At 37.8% G+C, this 24083-nt stretch overlaps 1 protein-coding gene across 1 annotated transcript in view; it reads left to right on the forward strand.

Moving 5' to 3' along the window:
• Positions 1–24083, forward strand: part of DNAH11 (dynein axonemal heavy chain 11) — an 851888-nt gene that overhangs the window by 76671 nt on the left and 751134 nt on the right. Inside the window, 2 exon segments of the mRNA XM_053715724.1 lie at positions 2626–2725; positions 15204–15415. Of these exon segments, the coding sequence (XP_053571699.1) occupies positions 2626–2725; positions 15204–15415 (312 nt within the window).

The raw sequence follows: 24083 nt of genomic DNA on the forward strand, positions 1-24083 counted from the left end.
AAATACAAGAAGCACTTTGCTATTTCAAACCACTTTTTTTAAAAATGAGCGCTAGTTACATTGGAACCCTGATATCTGTCAGGAATACCTGAATATCCCTTGACATGTATATATTTTTTTTTAGAAGACATCCCAAAGTATTGATCTAGGCACATTTTGGTATATTTCATGCCACCATTTCACCGCCAAATGCGATCAAATTTAAAAAAAACTTAAATTTTTTCGCAATTTTAGGTTTCTCACTGAAATGATTTACAAACAGCTTGTGCGATTATGGCACAAATGGTTGTAAATGCTTCTCTGGGATCCCCTTTGTTCAGAAATATTAGACATATATGACTTTGGCGTTGCTTTCTGGTAATTGGAAGGCCGCTAAATGCTGCTGCGCATCACACGTGTATTATGGCTAGCAGTGAAGGGGTTAATTAGGTGGTTTGTAGGGAGCTTGCAGGGTTAATTTTAGCTTTAGTGTAGAGATTAGCCTCCCACCTGACACATCAGACCCCCTGATCCCTCCCAAACAGCTCCCCCACCCCACAATTGTCCCCGCCATCTTAAGTACTGGCAGAAAGTCTGCCAGTACTAAAATAAAAGGTTTTTCATTTTTTTAAATTATTTTTTAGCATATTTACATATGCTGTGGTGTAGCATCCCCCCTTAGCCCCCAACCTCCCTGATCCCCCCCAAAATAGCTCTCTAACCCTCCCCATCTGCCTTATTGGCGGCCATCTTGGGTACTGGCAGCTGTCTGCTATTATTTCACAGTCAAAAAAGTTTTTGTTTTTTTTAATGTACACTACTGTTCCACCAGATATGAGTGGTGGCACTGGGCAAGTGGGCACAGTATACGCTGTGAGCCTGACACACACGCTGGCAGGCAGGCAACTATAATTAGATTACACAGGAAAAAAAAAAAAGCAGACATGTTCTAGCCCTAAAAAAAGGGCTTTTTGGGGTGCTGTCCTTACAGCAGAGATCAGATGAGTCCTTCAGGACTGTAGTGGACACTGAATACACTAGCCTAGCTATCAATTTCCCTATTAAATCAGCAGCAGCTACACTGTCCCTCCTCTCACTAAGAATACAGCTTCCGAATGAATCTAAAATAGATGCTGTCCAGGAGGTGGGAGGGTCTGGGAGGGAGGGTCTGCCGCTAATTGGCTGGATTGTGTCTGCTGACTGTGAGGTACAGGGTCAAAGTTTACTCAATGATGACGAATAGGGGGCGGACCGAACATCGCATATGTTCGCCCGCCGCGGCAAACGCGAACAAGCTATGTTCGCCGGGAACTATTCGCCGGCGAACTATTCGCGACATCACTACACTATAATATTATAGACCACTGTGTTATACCATAGATTGGTATTTGGTAGTACTGATACAGTATAATATAGGCTGTATTGTATTATTATTCCCACAGCAGATAGAATATGTAAAGTAATTTGTTTGCGTTTGGCTTAATCTGATAATTGTATCCAAAGTCACAAAAAAGTTTAAGTGCAACACTTGCTAGGAGAAGTATACAACTAGCAACTGTGTTGCAACATTTAAAGAGTAACTACTGAATTAGCAACATATGTATCAAGCATTCATTAAAATTAATTGTGCTAACGTATATTGTTGCTAATGTGGAAAGCTGTGGCTGATGTCCGTGAACACCTAAGATGATATATATCAAGCTACAATGCTTGAATATTACAATCTCAGCTGCAGTAAAGCGCTAAACGATAAAAGGTAACGCTGTATCACTCAGTCAGGGTTAAATGATATTAGTACTAGGCCCAGTCAATGCAATGACCAACTGCTATAGGTAATTGTAAGCACTGCCTTGCAATCTATTGTAAGCGATTCCACATACAAAAGGGTCCCTTTTGAAAAAGCCACTCAGACGAAACATGTCAAGGGCGGGAGGGAGAGTTTTGGGGCTCTCAATTTTGTTTTAATTTAATCCAGAACATGTCCATAATATGTTATTGTAATATCTGCTATAGTCCTTGAGCAATATTGGCCAACACGCATATTTGCTTGGCAGTATAATAATTTATTTGGGAGCTTATTCCCACGTTAATGATAGAGAGTGTGTATGTGTAATCGTTTACAATAGATTGCAGGTAATAAGACAGCTAACCTCATATTGTCTTAATAGCGGTATATCACTGGTGACATTGTTCTGGGTTGTTGTTTTTATATTCCTACCCATTTTTAAATATACTAATAAAAGTTGCTATGTTTTAATATACTGTAAGTCTGTGAAACAAAGTTACATACCAAACACTACATTTAATAATACTTTATTCAGAAGAAATAGGAATTAAGAGTGCTACAAGTGTATTCTTTTGCAATTTGGTGGGTCTCTTCCACCAATTGCATTTTTTTGTTAATATATATATATATATATATATATATATATATATATATATATATATATATGTAGATCACTCTCTTTATATATATATATATATATATATATATATAGAGATAGATATCTTGTAGTAGAAAGACACTTGACAATTTATAGATTCTCTAACAGAGAATTATAATAATATCAAGTTTAATTAAACATTACACTTTTAATTCAGCCTTCATAGTGCATTAAGAGCAGTTTCTATATCTTTTATTACTAGCTTCAGTCTCCTGCTGTTCAAAAAATGGGTGCTATCTTGGAAGAAAAAGAGAGCAGTTACTATCCAACTTTTAAGAACCTTATTGGAGAGGTAAAGAAGGGTAAGTTTCATTATTTATTTTTTTTACAGTATTTAAGCATTTTACCTCATTGTTTAATAAGATGTTTTAATTATCTAAATAAAGCTTTTTAGACTAAAGTAAAACTGACAGACTATTATTTGTAAATGCATCTTCAAAAGTTTACAGGTAGCTTGACAGCAGTCTGAAGCTTTGTTTTCTTTTTTACAACTAAAACTTGCGTGAAGTTAAAAAAAGTTACAAGCTTTTTTTAATGAATGTTTCTGTACTGAGAAATATAAACATAAAGGCTCCCATTTATCAAATCACAGTAGACAAGAATCCCAACTAGCGAACCAGTCTACCCATGATTGTAGTGAGTGGGCAGTAGACACTATATATGCACTGGCCACATTTAACATTGCACAGAAAAATCCCTGTGCAGAATTGCCCGCTTCTCTCACACGCCAATCAGTCACCCCAAATGAGTTTGTGTGTTTTAATTCTGACAGAGTAGTTAAGAAGCAGCAGCCATCTTAGCCTGCACTTCAAGGGCTCCAAAGAAGCTTCCTCTGTTTTGATTTAGTTTTTTTGGCTGGACTTCAAGGGCTCCAAAGAAGCTTCCTCTGTTTTGATTTAGTTTTTTAGCTGGTTACTGTCCACCAATAAAAGCAGCATGAGATCTGCTTATCAACCAGTGAGCAATCAGTCATTAAGGCCCAGTTGCACTTCTTCTTAGCTCCAAATTCAAAATAAATATCTATATCTTAACCCTTTTCTTTCATGTAATTGGCAAGAGTCCATGAGCTAGTGACATATGGGATATACAATCCTACCAGGAGGGGCAAAGTTTCCCAAACCTCAAAATGCCTATAAATACACCCCTCACCACACCCACAATTCAGTTTTACAAACTTTGCCTCCTATGGAGGTGGTGAAGTAAGTTTGTGCTAAGATTTCTACGTTGACATGCGCTTCTCAGCATTTTGAAGCCCGATTCCTCTCAGAGTACAGCGAATGTCAGAGGGACATAGAGAGTATTACCTATTGAATGCAATGATTTTCCTAACGGGGGTCTTTTTCATGGGTTCTCTGTTATCGGTCGTAGAGATTCATCTCATACCTCCCTTTTCAGAGCGACGATATACTCTCAATTTACCATTACCTCTACTGATAACTGTTTCAGTACTGGTTTGGCTATCTGCTATATGTGGATGGGTGTCTTTGGGTAAGTATGTTTTTATTTCTTAAGACACCTCAGCTATGGTTTGGCACTTTATGCATTTATATAAAGTTCTAAATATATGTATTGTACTTATATTTGCCATGAGTCAGGTTCATGTATTTCCTTTTGCAGATTGTCAGTTTCATATTTGGGAAAGTTAATATTGAGAAATATTTTTCTTACCTGGGGTTTAGTCTTTTTTTCAATTGACTACTTGTTCAAATTGCAGGATGTCTTATTCTTGCACCCTCTTAATGCTACACTTTATTGCGTCATTCTTGGCACGAAAGGCACGTCCGTTGACGCAAGATCGTCATTTCCGCGTCATACTGGACACAGGGGTTCACACAGGGTTGCGTCGCTAGTGACGCAAGTGTGTCATTTCCGGACATGGTTGGCGCCAAAAAACATTTTTTTTCAGTTACGTTGTGCGTCATACTTGCCGCCCAATTGTTTTCATTATTTATTGCCCCATTGCTTTTGCCTCTTGCCTTTTGCTATGTCAGAGGGCTATGCTATTTGCTTTTTTTTCCCATTCCTGAAACTGTCATATAAGGAAATTGATAATTTTGCTTCATATGTTGTTTTTTCTTTTACATTTTGCAAGATGTCTCAATCTGATCCTGCCTCAGAAGTATCTGCTGGAACTTTGCTGCCTGACATCGGTTCTACCAAAGCTAAGTGCATTTGTTGTAAAATTGTGGAGATTATATCTCCAAATGTCATTTGTAATAGTTGTCATGATAAACTTTTACATGCAGATAGAGTTTCCATCTGTAATAGTACATTGCCGGTTGCAGTTCCCTCAACTTCTAATGTACACAATATACCTTTGAATTTTAAAGAATTTGTTACTGATTCTATTCAGAAGGCTTTGGCCTCTAGTTATCAATGTCTCTCAGACCTGATCTGACAGACATCGCTGAATACGTCGAGCAATACGCTCACCGTATTCAGCATTGCACCAGCAGCTCACAAGAGCTGCTGGTGCAACGCCACCCTCTGCAGACTTGCGGCCAATAGGCCGCCAGCAGGGAGGTGTCAATCAACCCGATCATACTCGATCGGGTTGATTTCCGGCGATGTCTGTCCGCATGCTCAGAGCAGGCGGACAGGCAGGCGGACAGGTTATGGAGCAGCGGTCTTTGTGACCACTGCTTCATAACTTCTGGCGTCAAGCTCCATTCAGAGCTTGATACATATGCCCCTTTGTCTGCATTTCCACCTTCTAATAAGCGTAAGATATCTCTTAAAACTTCTGATAAAGTTGATGAAATTTCAAATGACCGACAGCATAATGAATTATCCACCTCTGATGAGGATTTATCTGATTCAGAAGATCCTTCCTCAGACATTGACACTGACAAATCTACTTATTTATTTAAAATCGAGTATATGCGTTCTTTGTTAAAAGAAGTTTTAATTACTTTGGATATTAAGGAAGCTAGTCCTCCTTATATTAAAACCAGTAATGCTGTTTTCTTTCATGTAATTAGCAAGAGTCCATGAGCTAGTGACGTATGGGATATACATTCCTACCAGGAGGGGCAAAGTTTCCCAAACCTTAAAATGCCTATAAATACACCCCTCACCACACCCACAATTCAGTTTTACAAACTTTGCCTCCGATGGAGGTGGTGAAGTAAGTTTGTGCTAGATTCTACGTTGATATGCGCTCCGCAGCAAGTTGGAGCCCGGTTTTCCTCTCAGCGTGCAGTGAATGTCAGAGGGATGTGAGGAGAGTATTGCCTATTTGAATGCAGTGATCTCCTTCTACGGGGTCTATTTCATAGGTTCTCTGTTATCGGTCGTAGAGATTCATCTCTTACCTCCCTTTTCAGATCGACGATATACTCTTATATATACCATTACCTCTGCTGATTCTCGTTTCAGTACTGGTTTGGCTTTCTACAAACATGTAGATGAGTGTCCTGGGGTAAGTAAATCTTATTTTCTGTGACACTCTAAGCTATGGTTGGGCACTTTGTTTATAAAGTTCTAAATATATGTATTCAAACATTTATTTGCCTTGACTCAGAATGTTCAACTTTCCTTATTTTTCAGACAGTCAGTTTCATATTTGGGATAATGCATTTGAATTAATCATTTTTTCTTACCTTCAAAAATTTGACTCTTTTTTTCCTGTGGGCTGTTAGGCTCGCGGGGGCTGAAAATGCTTCATTTTATTGCGTCATTCTTGGCGCGGACTTTTTTGGCGCAAAAATTATTTTCCGTTTCCGGCGTCATACGTGTCGCCGGAAGTTGCGTCATTTTTTGACGTTATTTTGCGCCAAAAATGACGGCGTTCCGGATGTGGCGTCATTTTTGGCGCCAAAAGCATTTAGGCGCCAAATAATGTGGGCGTCTTATTTGGCGCTAAAAAATAAGGGCGTCGCTTTTGTCTCCACATTATTTAAGTCTTATTTTTTCATTGCTTCTGGTTGCTAGAAGCTTGTTCTTTGGCATTTTTTTCCCATTCCTGAAACTGTCATTTAAGGAATTTGATCAATTTTGCTTTATATGTTGTTTTTTCTCTTACATATTGCAAGATGTCTCACGTTGCATCTGAGTCAGAAGATACTACAGGAAAATCGCTGTCTAGTGCTGGAGCTATCAAGCTAAGTGTATCTGCTATAATTTTTGGTATCTGTTTCTCCAGCTGTTGTTTGTATTGCATGTCATGACAAACTTATTAATGCAGATAAAATTTCCTTTAGTACTGTTACATTACCTGTTGCTGTTCCGTCAACATCTAATTTTCAGAGTGTTCCTGATAAACATAAGAGATTTTATTTTTTAAATCCATTAAGAAGGCTATGTCTGTTATTTCTCCTTCTAGTTTACATAAAAGTCTTTTAAAACTTCGCTTTTTTCAGATGAATTTTTAAATGAACATCATCATTCTGATACTGATAATGGTTCTTCTGGTTCAGAGGTTTCTGTCTCAGAGGTTGATGCTGATAAATCTTTGTATTTGTTCAAGATGGAATTTATTCGTTCTTTATTTAAAGAAGTATTAATTGCATTAGAAATAGAGGATTCTGGTCCTCTTGATACTAAATCTAAACGTTTAATTAAGGTTTTTAAATCTCCTGTAGTTATTCCAGAAGTGTTTAATCTCCCTGATGCTATTTCTGAAGTAATTTCCAGGGAATGGAATAATTTGGGTAATTCTTTTACTCCTTCTAAACGTTTAAGCAATTATATCCTGTGCCATCTGACAGATTAGAGTTTTTTTGGGACAAAATCCCTAAGGTTATGGGGCTGTCTCTACTCCTGCTAAATGTGCTACTATTCCTACGGTAGATAGTAATTCATTTTAAGGATCCTTTAGATAGGAAAATTGAATCCTTTCTAAGAAAAGCTTACTTATGTTCAGGTAATCTTCTTAGACCTGCTATATTTTTAGCGGATGTTGCTGCAGCTTCAACTTTTTGGTTAGAAGCTTTAGCGCAACAAGTAACAGATCATAATTTTATACCATTATTATTATTCTATAACATGCTAATAATTTTATTGGTGATACCATCTTTTGATATCATTAGAGTTGATGTCAGGTATATGTCTCTAGCTATTTTAGCTAGAAAAGCTTTATGGATTAAACTTGGAATGCTGATATGTCTTCTAAGTCTACTTTGCTTTCCTTTTCTTTCCAGGGTAATAAATTATTATTTCAACTGTTTCTGGAAGGAAGGGAACTTTTTTACCAAAGGATAAAAAATCTAAGGTAAATTTAGGTCTAATAATCATTTTTCGTTCCTTTCCTCACAATAAGGAACAAAAGCCTGATCCTTCATCCTCAGGAGCGGTATCAGTTTGGAAACTATTTCCAGTTTGGAATATATCCAAGCCTTATAGAAAACCTATAGCCAGCTCCTAAGTACCCATGAAGGTGCGGACCTTATTCCAGCTCAGCTGGTATGGGGCAGATTATGTTTTCTTCAAAGAAATTTTGATCAATTCCGTTCTCAATTTCTGGTTTTAGAACATTGTTTCAGAAAGGTACAGCATTGGCTTCAGTTAAGGCCTCCTGCTAAGAGATTTTTTTCTTTCCCGTGTCCCAGTTAACACAGCAAAGGCTCAGCATTTCTGAAATGTGTTTCAGATCTAGAGTTGGCTGGAGTAATTATGCCAGTTCCAGTTCTGGAACAGGGGCTGGGGTTTTATTTTATCTCTTCATTGTACCAAAGAAGGTCAATTCCTTCAGACCAGTTCCGGATCTATCAATATTGAATCGTTATGTAAGGATACCAACATTCAGTTTCTGTAGGACTGTCCTGCCTTTTGTTTAGCAAGGGCATTATATGTCTACAATAGATTTACAGGATGTGTATCTGCATATTCCGATTCATCCAGATCACTTTTAGTGTCTGAGATTCTCTTTTTAGACAAGCATTACCAGTATTGTGGCTCTACCGTTTGGCCTAGCCTCAGTTCCAAGAATTTTTTTCAAAGATTCTCGGTGCCCTTCCTTCTGTAATCAGAGAACAGGGTTTTGGTATTTCCTTATTGGACGATATCTGGGTACTTGCTCAGTCTTCTCATTTTCGAAGAATCTCATATGAATCGACTTGTGTTGTTTCTTCAAGTTCATGGTTGGAGGATCAATTTACCAATCAGTTCATTGATTCCTCAGACAAGGGTAACCTTTTTAGGTTTCTAGAATAGATTCAGTGTCTATGACTCTGTCCTTGTCAGACAAGAGAAGTTTAACATTGATTTCAGCTTGTCAAAACCTTCAGTCACAATCATTCCCTTTGGTAGCCTTATGCATGGAAATTTTAGGTCTTAGGACTGCCGCATCAGATGCGATCTCCTTTGCTCGTTTTCACATGCGACCTCTTCAGCTCTGTATGCTGAACCAATGGTGCAGGGATTACTCAAAGATATCTCACTTAATATCTTTAAACCGATTATACGACACTCTCTGACATGGTGGACAGATCACCATCGTTTAGTTCAGGGGGCTTCTTTGTTCTTCCGACCTGGACTATAATCTCAACAGATGCAAGTCTTACAGGTTGGGGAGCTGTGTGGGGGTATCTGACGGCACAAGGGGTTTGGGAATCTCAGGAGGTGAGATTTCCGATCAATATTTTGGAACTCCGTGCAATTTCAGAGCTCTTCAGTCTTGGCCTCTTCTGAAGAGAGAGTTGTTCATTTGTTTTCAGATAGACAATGTCACAACTGTGGCATACATCAATCATCAAGGAGGGACTCACAGTCCTCTGGCTATGAAAGAAGTATCTCGAATTTTGGTTTGGGCGGAATCCAGCTCCTGTCTAATCTCTGCGGTTCATATCCCAGGTATGGACAATTGGAAAGCGGATTATCTCAGTCGCCAAACGTTGCACCTGGGCGAATGGTCTTCACCCAGAGGTATTTCCTCAGATTGCTCAAATGTGGGAACTCCCAGAAATAGATCTGATGGCTTCTCATCTAAACAAGAAACTTCCCTGGTATCTGTCCGGATCCAGGGATCCTCGGGCGGCGGCAGTGGATGCATTATCTCTTCCTTAAAAGTGTCATCCTGCCTATATCTTTCCGCCTCTAGTTCTTCTTCCAAGGGTATTCTCCAATATTCTAAGGAATGCTCGTTTGTCCTGCTGGTAGCTCCAGCATGGCCTCACAGGTTTTGGTATGCGGATCTTGTCCGGATGACCTCTTGCCAGCTGTGGACTCTTCCGTTAAGACCAGTCTTCTGTCTCAAGGTTCTTTTTTCCATCAGGATCTCAAAACCTTAATTTTAAGGTGTGGAGTTTGAACGCTTGATTCTTGGTCAAAGAGGTTTCTCTGACTCTGTGATTGATACTATGTGACAGGCTCGTAAATCTGTATCTAGAGAGATATATTATAGAGTCTGGAAGACTTATATTTCTTCAGGATGGTTTAGATAAAGGTTTGTCCGCAAGTTTCTTGAAAGACAAATCTCTGCTCTTTCTGTTCTTTTTCACAGAAGGATTGCTAATCTTCCTGATATTCATTGTTTTGTACAAGCTTTGGTTCGTATAAAACCTGTCATTAAGTCAATTTCTCCTCCTTGGAGTTTGAATTTGGTTCTGGGGGCTCTTCAAGCTCCTCCTTTTGAACCCATGCATTCTTTGGTCATTATATTACTTTCTTGGAAAGTTTTGTTTCTTTTGGCCATCTCTTCTGCCAGAAGAGTCTCTGAATTATCTACTCTTTTTTGTGAGTCTCCTTTTCTGATTTTGCATCAGGATAAGGCGGTGCTGCGAACTTCTTTTGAATTTTTTACCTAAGGTTGTGAATTCTAACAACATTAGTAGAGAAATTGTGGTTCCTTCATTATGTCCTAATCCTATGAATTCTAAGGAGAAATCATTGCATTCTTTGGATGCTGTTAGAGCTTTGTAATATTATGTTGAAGCTATTAAGTCTTTCCGAAAGACTTCTAGTCTATTTGTCATCTTTTCCGGTTCTAGAAAAGATCAGAAAGCTTCTGCCTTTTCTTTGGCATCTTGGTTGAAATCTTTATTTCATCATGCCTATGTTGAGTCGGGTAACACTCCGCCTCAAAGGATTACAGCTCATTCTACTAGGTTAGTTTCTACTTCCTGGGCGTTTAAGAATGAAGCTTCGGTTGATCAGATTTGCAAAACAGCAACTTGGTCCTCTTTGCATACTTTTACTAAATTCTACCATTTTGATGTGTTTTCTTCTTCTGAAGCAGTTTTTGGTAGAAACGTACTTCAGGCAGTGGTTTCAGCTTTGAATCTTCTGCTTATGTTTTTTCATTAAAAATTTTATTCTGGGTGTGGATTATTTTCAGCAGGAATTGGCTGTCTTTATTTTATCCCTCCCTCTCTAGTGACTCTTGTGTGGAAAGATCCACATCTTGGGTAATCATTATCCCATACGTCACTAGCTCATGGACTCTTGCTAATTACATGAAAGAAAACATAATTTATGTAAGAACTTACCTGATAAATTCATTTCTTTCATATTAGCAAGAGTCCATGAGGCCCGCCCTTTTTTGTGGTGGTTTTGATTTTTTTGTATAAAGCACAATTATTCCAATTCCTTATTTTATATGCTTTCGCACTTTTTTCTTATCACCCCACTTCTTGGCTATTCGTTAAACTGAATTGTGGGTGTGGTGAGGGGTGTATTTATAGGCATTTTAAGGTTTGGGAAACTTTGCCCCTCCTGGTAGGAATGTATATCCCATACGTCACTAGCTCATGGACTCTTGCTAATATGAAAGAAATGAATTTATCAGGTAAGTTCTTACATAAATTATGTTTTTAAACCTACTGTGGTTACTCCAGAGGTTTTTACTATTTCTGATGCTAGTTCTGACATGATTTCTAAGGAATGGAATAAGCCAGGTACTCCTTTTAATCCTTCTGCAAGGTTTAAAAAATTGTATCCTTTACCATCAATTGCAATGGAGTTTTGGGAAAAGATCTCCAAAGTTGATGGGGCTATTTCTACTTTTGCTAAACGAACCACTATTCCTATGGAAGATAGTACTTCCTTTAAAGATCCTTTAGATAGGAAGATTGAATCTTATCTAAGGAAAGCCTATTTATATTCAGGTCATCTTCTTAGGCCTGCAATTACTTTGGCTGATGTTGCAGCTTCTTCAACTTTTTGGTTGTAGAATTTAGCACAACAAGAATTGGATTCTGACATATCTAGCATTGTTCGCTTACTGCAACATGCTAATCATTTTATTTGTGATGCCATTTTTTATATCAAAATTGATGTTAGATCCATGTCTTTAGCTATTTTAGCTAGAAGAGCCTTGTGGCTTAAATCTTGGAATGCTGATATGACACCTAAGTCTAGATTTCTATCTCTTTCTTTCCAAGGTAATAATTTATTTGGTTCTCAGTTGGATTCTATTATTTCAACTGTTACTGGGGGGAAATGAGTTTTTTTGCCTCAGGAAAAAAAAACCTAAGAGTAAATCTAAGGATTCTAATAATTTCCGTTCCTTTCGTCAAAATAAGGAACAAAAACCTAATCCTTCCCCCAAGGAATCTGTTTCCAATTGGAAGTCTTCCTCAAAATGGAATAAATCCAAGCCTTTTTAGAAACTAAAGTAAGCCCCTAAGTCCGCATGAAGGTGCGGCCCTCATTCCACCTCAGCTGGTAGGGGGCAGATTAAGGTTTTCAAGGATGTTTGGATAAATTCTGTCCAAAATCAATGGATTCAGAGCATTGTCTCTTAGGGGTATCAAATTGGATTCAAAGTAAGACCTCCTGTGAGGAGATTTTTTCTCTCACGCATCCTAGTAAATCCAGTAAAAGCTCAGGCTTTCCTGAAGTGTGTTTCAGATCTGGAGGTTTCAGGGGTAATCATGCCAGTTCTTCCCCAGGAACAAGGCCTGGGGTTTTATTCAAATCTATTCATTGTCCGAAAGAAAGAAAATTTCGAATCGTTATGTAAGAGTACCAACTTTCAAGATGGTGACTATAAGGACTATTCTGCCTTCTGTTCAGCAAGAACATTATATGTCTACAATAGATTTGCAGGATGCTTACCTTCATATTCTGATTCATCCAGAACATTATCAGTTCCTGAGATTCTCTTTTCTAGACAAGCATTACCAATTTGTTGCTCTTGCATTTGGCCTAGCAACAGCTCCAAGAATCTTTTCAAAAGTTATGGGTGCCCTACTCTCTGTAATCAGAGAACAGGTTATTGCGGTGTTTCCTTATTTGGACGATATCTTGGTACTAGCTCAGTCTTTACGTTCTGCAGAATCTCACATGAATCAACTTGTGTTGTTTCTTCGAAAACATGGTTGGAGGATCAATTTACCAAAAAGTTCCTTGATTCCTCAGACAAGGGTCACCTTTTTAGGTTTCCAGATAGATTCAGTGTCCATGACTCTGTCTCTAACAGACAAGAGACGTTTAAAATTGGTTGCAGCATGTCGGTGCCTTCAGTCTCAGTCATTCCCTTCAGTGGCTATGTGCATGGAAGTTTTAGGCCTCATGACTGCAGCATCGGATGCGATTCTTTTTGCTTGTTTTCACATGAGACCTCTCGAGCTTTGCATGCTGAATCAATGGTGCCGGGATTATACAAAGATATCACAATTAATATCCTTAATTCTCAGAGCTCTTCAGTTTTGGCCTCTGTTGAAGAGAGAACCGTTCATTTGTTTTCAGACAGAAAATATCACAACGGTGGCATATGTCAATCATCAGGGTGGGACTCTCTGTCCCCTAGCTATGAAAGAAGTATCTTGGATACTTGTTTGGGCGGAATCCAGCTCTTGTCTAATTTCTGCGGTTCATATCCGAGGTGTAGACAATTAGGAGGCAGATTATCCCAGCCATCAGACTTTACATCCAGGGGAGTGGTCTTTCCATCCAGATGTGTTTTCTCAGATTGTTCAGATGTGGGGTCTTCCAGAAATAGATCTGATGGCCTCTCATCTAAACAAGAAACTTCCCAGATACCCTTCCAGGTCCAGGGATTCTCAGGCGGAAGCAGTGGATGCGCTGACATTTCCTTGGTGTTATCAACCTGCTTATATCTTCTCGCCTCTAGTTCTTCTTCCGAGAGTGATCTCCAAGATCATCATGGAACAATCATTTGTGTTGCTGGTGGCTCCAGCATGGCTCCACAGGTTTTGGTATACGGATCTTGTTCGGATGTCCAGTGGCCAACCTTGGCCACTTCTGTTAAGGCCGGACCTACTGTCTCAAGGTCCGTTTTTCCATCAGGATCTCAAATCATTAAATTTGAAGGTATGGAAATTGAACGCTAAGTATTAAGTCATAGAGGTTTCTCTGATTCAGTCATTAATACTATGTTACAAGCTCGTAAATCTGTCTCTAGGAAGATGTATTATCGAGTTTTGAAGATTTACATTTCAAGGTTTCTTCTCATAAATTCTCTTGGCATTCTTTTAGAATTCCTAGAATTTTACAGTTTCGCCAGGGTGGTTTGGATAGGGGTTTGTCTGCAAGTTCCTTAAAGGGACAAATCTCTGCTCTTTCAGTTTTATTTCACAGAAAGATTGCTAAACTTTCTGATATTCACTGTTTTGTACAGGTTTTAGTTCGTATTAATCCCGTCATTAAATCAATTTCTCCTCCTTGGAGTCTTAATTTGGTTTTGAAGGTGTTACAGGCTCCTCCGTTTGAGCCTATGCATTCTTTGGACATTAAACTACTTTCTTGGAAAGTATTGTTCCTTTTGGCCATCTCTACTGCTAGAAGAGTGTCTGAGCTATCTGTTCTTTCTTGTGAATCTCCTTTTCTGATTTTTCATCAGGATAAGGTGGTTTTGCGGACTTCATTTGAATTTTTACCTAAGGTTGTGAATTCTAACAACATTAGTAGAGAAATTGTTTCTCCTTTGTGTCCTAATCCTTTGAATCTTTTGGAAAGATCCTTATATTCTTTGGATGTGGTAAGAGCTTTGAAATATAATGTTGAAGATACTAAAGATTTCAGAAAGACATTACAGCTCATTCTACTAGATCAGTCTCCACTTCGTGGGCTTTTAAGAATGAAGCTTCAGTTGATAAGATTTGCAAAGCAGCAACTTGGTTCTCTTTGCATACATTTACTAAATTCTACCATTTTGATGTATTTGCTTCTTCTGAAGCAGTTTTTGGTAGAAAAGTTCTTCAGGCAGCTGTTTCAGTCTGATTCCTCTGCTGATGTTTTAAGTTTTTCTTTTCTTTATGAGAATAACTTATATTTTGGGTTGTGGATTATTTTTTCAGCATTTGTCTGTTTTTTATTTTTATCTCTCCCTCTCTAGTGACTCTTGCGTGGAGTTCCACATCTTGGGTATTTGATATCCCATACGTCACTAGCTCATGGACTCTTGTCAATTACGTGAAAGAAAACACAATTTATGTAAGAACTTACCTGATAAATTAATTTCTTTCATATTGGCAAGAGTCCATGAGGCCCACCCTTTTTATGGTGGTTATGATTCTTTTGTATAAAGCACAATTATTCCAAATTTCTTTGTTGATGCTTTTTACTACTTTCTTTATCACCCCACTACTTGGCTATTCGTTAAACTGAATTGTGGGTGTGGTGAGGGGTGTATTTATAGGCATTTTGAGGTTTGGGAAACTTTGCCCCTCCTGTTAGGATTGTATATCCCATACGTCACTAGCTCATGGACTCTTGCCAATATGAAAGAAATGAATTTATCAGGTAAGTTCTTACATAAATGATGTTTTTCATTAAAAAAAAAAATGAAACCTATTTAAACAGTGCTATTTCATGGACATAATTGACGTTTATAGTGTTTTTTTGTCCTTTTTAACATGTTTATTATTATTTTTTCAGCACTTATTGAAGCAAAAGATGTTGACCTACACCTGAGAGTTCTAAGACAACATATACAGTTATTGGAGGAAACAGAATTTCCGCTAATCTACATATTAATGTCTCCTTTACTTCACACCATCTGTCTCATCTGGAGCCACTCCAGGTTTTACAATACACCTGCAAGAATTATTATTTTACTGCAGGAGTTTTGCAACTTTCTCATCGATCAGGTATAAACCATCACATCAGCAATCATCGGAATCATAAAAATTTTTATTTTATTAATTTGGTTACTTAGGTGGATCATGTGATCAACCAAAGAGTTTTACACACTAAATATATTTAGGGGGCTTAAAACTGAAAAAAAGAAAATGCTTTAGTGTTTCTGAACATTTTATTGTTGCCCTATTGCTTACTTGCATGTAATTATGTCTTTTACTCTTAACCCATGCTTAAACACTTAGTGCTAGATTACAAGTGAGACAAAAACAGTTTTGAGCAAGCGATATCGTCTTTTCACAAGCCTTTTTCCTTCTGCTGATATTAGAAGTTGAGAGAAATCATGATTGCACTAGCGCAATCGCCATTTGTGCTTCAATCCTTACTGCGATCTCAGAGCTGTGGTTAACCGTTTTCCGAAACAAAAAACTTGCACAAAATACTTCAAAAATACATAACAAAGTACAGTTACACTCATATTAACACTGTCTAATAAAAATTATTTCAAAAAAATTGTGCACACAAGTTATAAAAGGCTCAAGGATATGAGATCTCAGAAAAAAAAGGCAGGCAAAGGGCTTCATCATAGAGATACGTACATATACATGCATATATGTGTACATATATATTAATGTATTTATATGTGTATATATGTATTTACAGTCATATACACATATAAAAACATTAATATATATGCACACATATATAGACATATATATGTGCATTAGAGCCCTTTGCCGTTAAGTAGCTGAAAACATGATAAAACATATTTTATGCAGTATTCATATTTAATAAAGTTTTTAACTATGCATTTACTGTAAATATTTCACATTCGCTAAGGCGAATATGCTATGTTTGCACGATAGTTGGGGTTTTTTTTAACAATTTTTTTTCTCCATTTACTTCTATGGGGAATGCGAAAATACAATGTGCGATTTCGGGTGTTGACAAGAGACATATGTGTGTAGTCACCAATCAACAGCTAGCTCCCAGTATCACTATTAGTGTTGTTATTGAGCCTCCCTTGGTATACTTATTAACATCGAATTCCAAGAGAATTAAGTAAAATTGATAACAGAATTGAAAAGAAAATTATTTTTAAAACTGAATGATGTTTCTGAGCTATGAAATTTAAATTTTTACTTCCATGACCCCTTAACCCGTCTAAATTATGACTATGATATAAGTTAAATTCTGCTTTTCTTAGTCGTATGAATGTATACTGCAACTTGGGTTTTTTAAGGTATGGGACAGTTTACTTAGGCTCAACATAAAATTACAGATAGTTTCTTTCCTTAATATTGTTCACTAAAAAGTTGTTGGAACAATTATTTCTCTGTCAGAACAAATAAAATGTACTTCCTATAGCATTTTCTGTGTGGATTCAGCAAATTATAGGTCAGGCTTGATTTAAATGGGACAGATTTGAAAAAATAAACTGAAACAGAGTTTTCAAACTATATTTTTTAAATAGCATACAATTATATAATTACTAGTCTTAAAGCCCGTGGCCATTTTTTGCAGTACAGCGGTCCCACCCCTTGCTCTCTCTCTATCCCCCCTCTCTTTTGCTCTCTCTTTCTCCCCTCTCTTTTGCTCTCTCTTTCTTCCCTCTCTTTTGCTCTCTCTTTCTCCCCTCTCTTTTGCTCTCTCTTTCTCCCCTCTCTTTCGCTCTCTCTTTCTCCCCTCTCTTTTACTCTCTCTCTCCCCCCTCTCTTTTGCTCTCTCTCCCCTTTTTGCTGTCTCTCTCGCTCTCTTTTGCTGTCTCTCTCCCCCTCTTTTGCTGTCTCTCTCCCCCTCTCGTTTGCTCTCTCTCTTCCCCCCTCTCGTTTGCTCTCTCTCTTCCCCCCTCTCGTTTGCTCTCTCTCTTCCCAAACTATCACCTAGATTACGAGTTTTGTCGGTAATGGTGTGCGGTGCTAACGAGCAGTTTTCCCTCACCGCTCACCTACAGACAATGCTGGTATTACGGGTTTTTAGAAACCCGGCGAGAAAAGTGAGCGGAGAGCAAAATTTAGCTCCACATCTCACCTCAATACCAGCGCTTACGGTAGCGGTGAGCTGGCAAAACGTGCTTGTGCACTATTTCCCCATAGGGATCAATGGGGGAGAACTGGCTGAAAAAAAAAACTAACACCTGCAAAAAAGCAGCGTAAAACTCCTAACGCAATCTCATTGATTCTTATGGGGAAATAAAAGTTATGTCTACACCTAACACCCTAACATGAACCCTGAGTCTAAACACCCCTAATCTTACACTTATTAACCCCTAATCCGCCGCCCCCGACATCACCGACACCTGCATAATATTATTAACCCCTAATCTGCCTCTCCGGACACCGCCGCCACCTACATTATACTTATTAACCCCTAATCTGCTGCCCCCAACATCGCCGACACCTACATACTATTTATTAACCCCTAATCTGCCGCCCCCAATGTCGCCGCCACCTACCTATACTTATTAACCCCTAATCTGCCGCCCCCAACGTCACCACCACTATAATAAAGTTGTTAACCCCAAAACCTAAGTCTAACCATAACCCTAACCCCCCCTAACTTAAATATAATTTAAATATATCTAAATAAATATTACTATAATTAACTAAATAATTCCTATTTAAAACTACTTACCTATAAAATAAACCCTAAGATAGCTACAATATAACAAATAGTTACATTGTAGCTAGCTTAGGGTTTATTTTTATTTTACAGGCAACTTTGTATTTATTTTAACTAGATAGAATAGTTAATAAATAGTTATTAACTATTTAATAGCTACCTAGTTAAAATAAATTCAAATTTACCTGTAAAATAAATCCTAACCTAAGTTACAATTACACCTAACACTACACTATAATTAAATTAATTACCTAAACTAAATGCAATTAAATACAATTTAAATAAATTATCTAAAGTACGAAAAAAACACTAAATTACTGAAAATAATAAAATAATTACAAGTTTTTTAAACTAATTACACCTAATCTAATCCCCCTAATAAAATAAAAAAGCCCCCCAAAATAATAAAAAGCCCTACCCTATACTAAATTACAAATAGTCCTTGAAAGGGCCTTTTGCGGGGCATTGCCCCAAAGTAATCAGCTCTTTTACCTGTAAAAAAAGTACAATACCCCCCCAACATTAAAACCCACCACCCACACACCCAACCCTACTCTAAAATCCATCCAATATCCCCTTAATAAAACCTAACACTAACCCCTTGAAGATCACCCTACCTTGAGAAGTCTTCACCAAACCGGGCCGAAGACCTCAATGAAGCCGGGCAAAGTGGTCCTCCAGACGGGCAGAAGTCTTGATCGAAGCAGGGAAGTTTTTTTTCTTACTTTAGATAATTTATTTAAATTGTATTTAATTGTATTTAGTTTAGGTAATTAATTTAATTATAGTGCAGTGTTAGGTGTAATTGTAACTTAGGTTAGGATTTATTTGACAGGTAAATTTGAATTTATTTTAACTAAGTAGCTATTAAATAGTTAATAACTATTTAATAACTATTGTACCTAGTTAAAATAAATACAAAGTTGCCTTAAAATAAAAATAAACCCTAAGCTAGCTACAATGTAACTATTAGTTATATTGTAGCTAGTTTATGGTTTATTTTATCGGTAAGTATTTAGTTTTAAATAGGAATTATTTAGTTAATTGTAGTAATTTTATTTAGATTTATTTAAATTATATTTCAGTTAGGGGGGGTTAGGGTTAGACTTAGAGTTAGGGGTTAATACATTTAATATAGTTGCGGCGACGTTTTGGGCGTCAGAATAGGGGTTAATAAATGTAGGTAGGTGTCGGCGATGTTAGGGCCGGCAGATTAGGGGTTAATAAAATGTAACTAGTGTTTGCAATGCAGGAGTGCGGCGGTTTAGGGGTTAATATATTTATTATAGTGGCGGCGATGTCCGGTTCAGCAGATTAGGGGTTAAAAATGTTATTTTAGTGTTTGCGATGTGAGGGGGTCCTTGGTTTAGGGGTAAATAGGTAATTTATGGGTGTTAGTGTACTTTTTAGCACTTTAGTTAAGAGTTTTATACTACGGCGTTAGCCCATAAAACGCTTAACTACTGACTTTTTAAATGCAGTATCAGTCTTGACAGGAGAGGCTGTACCGCTCACTTTTTGGAATACTTTTTGTAATACCGGCGTTATGCAAGTCCCATTGAAAATATAGGATACACAATTGACGTAAGTGGATTTGCGGTATTTTTGAGTCTGACCAAAAAAGTGAGCGGTACACCTGTACCTGCAAGACTCGTAATACCAGCATTAGGAAAAAAGCAACGCTGCTTTTTAAGGCTAACGCAAGACTCGTAATCTAGCCGTATATTTTTTAAATAGCATACAATTATATAATTACTAGTCCTAAAGCCTGTGTACACGGGCCATTTTTTGCAGTACAGCGGTCCCACCCCTTGCTCTCTCTCTATCCCCCCTCTCTTTTGCTCTCTCTTTCTCCCTTCTCTTTTGCTCTCTCTTTCTCCCCTCTGTTTTGCTCTCTCTTTCTTCCCTCTCTTTTGCTCTCTCTTTCTCCCCTCTCTTTTGCTCTCTCTTTCTCCCCTCTCTTTTGCTCTCTCTTTCTCCCCTCTCTTTTGCTCTCTCTTTCTCCCCTCTCTTTTGCTCTCTCTTTCTCCCCTCTCTTTTGCTCTCTCTTTCTCCCCTCTCTTTTGCTCTCTCTTTCTCCCTTCTGTTTTGCTCTCTCTTTCTACCCTCTGTTTTGCTCTCTCTTTCTCCCCTCTCTTTTGCTCTCTCTTTCTCCTCCCCTCTCTTTTACTCTCTCCCTCTCCCCTCTCTTTTACTCTCTCTCTCCCCCCTCTCTTTTGTTCTCTCTCCCCCTCTTTTGGTGTCTCTCTCTCCCTCTTTTGCTGTCTCTCTCCCCCTCTCATTTGTTCTCTCTCTTCCCCCCTCTGGTTTGCTCTCTCTCCCCCCCCCCCCTCTCTCCCTTCTCTCCTCTCATTTGCTCTATCTCTCCCCCTCTCTTTTGTGCTCTCTCCCCCTCTCTTTTGTGCTCTCTCCCCCCTCTCTTTTGTACTCTCTCCCCCCTCTCTTTTGTGCTCTCTCCCCCCTCTCTTTTGTGCTCTCTCCCCCCTCTCTTTTGTGCTCTCCCCCCCTCTCTTTTGTGCTGTCTCTCTACCCCTCTCTTTTGTGCTGTCTCTCTCCCCCCTCTCTTTTGTGCTGTCTCTCTCCCCCCTCTCTTTTGTGCTGTCTCTCTCCCCCCTCTCTTTTGTGCTGTCTCTCTCCCCCATCTCTTTTGTGCTGTCTCTCTCCCCCATCTCTTTTTTGCTGTCTCTCTCCCCCATCTCTTTTTTGCTGTCTCTCTCCCCCATCTCTTTTTTGCTGTCTCTCTCCCCCATCTCTTTTGTTCTGTCTCTCTCCCCCTCTCTTTATCCCCCCCTCTTCTGCTCTCTGTCCCAGCAGTCGGTCCCGCCCACGTCGCACCCGCCCGGTCATGCCCACGTCTTGCCCGGCCACGCCCACTCCACGACACGCTGACCCTGACGCCAGATGCCAGGTCAGTTGAAAGGCCAGGTGTGTTTGTCCTCGCGCGCAGTTTCTACTGCGCATGACAGCTTCGGACAAACACACTTGGCCTTTTATTATATAGGATACTATGATACAGACATATTATATGTATACATTCTATATTGAAAACATATTGTATAGTGATACAATATATCACGCTTTAAGATAAAATGTATTCTTTTGATAACCCTTGTATAATTATTTTTCCCTTTGGTTGCCACTGACATCTAGCTGCATATGAGGTTAATGCCTATTTTGAAGACAATCTCTTGTATTTTTGGCAAATTCATTATAATAGTTGTTATATGTGGTTTTTATACAAAAGATATATATTTCAAAGCATTTTTTGTAATAATAGGTATACGTTTTATAGTACATAATCCTGCTTCAAATAAGATTAAGAAAATTATTTAGTTCATGAGTTCTATAAACAGGAAAATTTATATTTTTGCATTGCTCGCGTTTCCCCTGTTGGAAAAAAAATTAGTCATTTTTTGTTAATTCAACTTTGCTTCTTTCCTCTGAGCTCTATAAATGTTCTCTAAAGGTTGTATTTGAACTATACAATTAGGAATACATATAAACCATGGAGTAGTATAAAAAGAATGCAACTTTATAGTTTAGAATACATTAGCTTAAAATATCATATCAAAATACATCTATAATTTGATTTAGGATATAAAATAAGGATCAAAAAATCTGTATTAATATCAAAATAACCTGTTTTCTATTTAAATCCACTTTACTTATGTATGCACTTTACTTTAATCCAAAATAAACAAATACACAGAACGCTCTAAAACCAAAATAAGCTTTGAGCAAAGATACTCCCCTTGTAGATCAACATTTATTTTTTATAAATTAATGGTATCTAATTACTTGAAAAACTATATAACATTTAAAGCACCATTAATAATGATATATATGGAGGCATGTATTAACCTACTGTACTATACATAATAAATTCATAAAGCTACTTTGCCTATAAATTGAGGCAAGCTTTAGTACAAAACACAGGAATAGAAAGCACTTTCCTTTTGCTTCAGATGTGAAAAGTATTGTTCGCTATGTAAAGCCTGCGTTTCATTTTTTTTATTCTGCTGTTGACACAAAATGAATATGCTGTAAGTTTCTAATTGGCATTGCATTAGCTGCTATGGAAATTGTTAGGTCAACTACAGGAAATCGACTTGCTCCTTTCAACTTTGTGAATACGTTTACTGTACATCAACCTGTCAGGAATACAATGATAAGCAGTGCATAAATGTGTCTCTTCAGGCATGAAATAGAACTATATTATACTTGTCATATTTCTTTGATAATAAACCTTTGAATATAGCGTTGCTTTTTTGTGTCTGCTAGTCTAAGTCTATGACTCTATATGTGAATTTATGGAACAGTGTGCAACTTAATCCAGTTCATTTTACATGTATGAGGAGAGAGAACGTTTACTTAAAGTACATGTTCAGCGCAAAGCTTTTTGTTTGACATTAACCCAACTGACCATTGCAGATGCTGTTGACAATACTGCACCCACTCAGTGTTGATCTTCGTATTAATGTATTATAGAAGGGATACATACATAATGTAAACTGTGACAATACTGCAGCTATTTAATATTATGTTGTCTAACATGCAACAAATTGTATGCACGTCACCAGTGACAATATTGTAGCTTCTCATTGTTATGGTAAGGATTATACAAGTTGTTGACTTCTCTTGTTTGCATATTCAATACTGCAGCATATTAATGTTAGAGTTAATACATTTAAATTGGTGTAGCACCCTCTTTCATGCAAAGGGTTACATACATACATGTGATCAGTGAGAACATTGCAGCTCATCAATTTTAGGGTTAAAGAGATACTGAATCCAAAATTATTATTTTTTTATTCAGATAGAGCATGCAATTTTAAGCAACTTTCTAATTTACTCCTATTACCAATTTTTCTTCGTTCTGTTGCTATCTTTATTTAAACAGCAGGAATGTAAAGCTTAGGAGCTGGCCCATTTTTGGTTCAGACCCTGGGTTACACTTGCTTTTTGGTTGGCTGAATGTAGTCACCAATAAGCAAGCACTATCCAGGATGCTGAACCTAAAATGGGTCAGCTCCTAAGCTTTACATTCCTGCTGTTAAAATATTTTAATAAAGACCGAAGAAAAATTGATAATAGGAGTAAATCAGAAAGTTGCTTAAAATTGTTGCTATATCTGAATTATTGAAGAAAGAATTGTGTTTAGTATCCCTTTAAGGTTAACTTGTTACAGCACCCTCTGGCATGCAAAGGGTTTCATACAGATCCACTAGTCACAGTATTGCAACTTCTCAATGCTAGCATTAGGGTTAACTTGTTGCAATACATTATGCCAGCTGTGACAATACTATGCTGCTTATCACCAAGTCTGAACTTTGCATGTAACAGCTGGGTCACAGCTCTCAAGAGGCCCCATCTCTAGTGTTGCCTTAAAGGGATAGTCTAGTCAAAATTAAACTTTCATGATTCAAATGGAGCATACAATTTTAAACAACTTTCTCATTTACTCCTATTATCAATTTTTCTTTGTTCTCTTGGTATCTTTATTTTAATGTAAGCATAGGAGCTGGCCCATTTTTTGTTCAGCACATGGGTAGTGCTTGCTGATTGGTGGCTACAGTTTTTCAAATAAAGATTCCAAGAGAATGACGAAAAATTGATAATAGGAGTAAATTAGAAAGTTGCTTAAAATTGCATGTTCTATCTGAATCATGAAAGTTTAATTTTGACTAGACTATCCCTTTAAGGCTAGAGTTAGGTTTATTGTTACAGTTAACTCATTGTGCACTCTCCAGCATCTGCGGGGTTACTTAACATCTCTATCACATCTGGTATCACCTTTGCAATCTACGTTGTGGAGACGCCGCATGTCTGTGGATACAATATAGCAGCTGCCATAAATTGCCTATGATATTTCAGAGTTTAAGCAGAAAATGTAACACACACAATATACATAAAAATGTAAATGTTTAATAACCGTTGACATTCTTCGAGCCTAAGCAGTGATACTTTAATATGTCATTTCTGATATTTGCTTTACTAGTACAATAATTTCATTCATTTTAATAGTGTGCACAATTCACAAACATAGAGACTGATTTT

The sequence above is a fragment of the Bombina bombina genome, chromosome 5 (assembly GCF_027579735.1).
Source record: "Bombina bombina isolate aBomBom1 chromosome 5, aBomBom1.pri, whole genome shotgun sequence".
In the NCBI taxonomy this organism is placed as follows: Eukaryota; Metazoa; Chordata; class Amphibia; order Anura; family Bombinatoridae; genus Bombina; species Bombina bombina.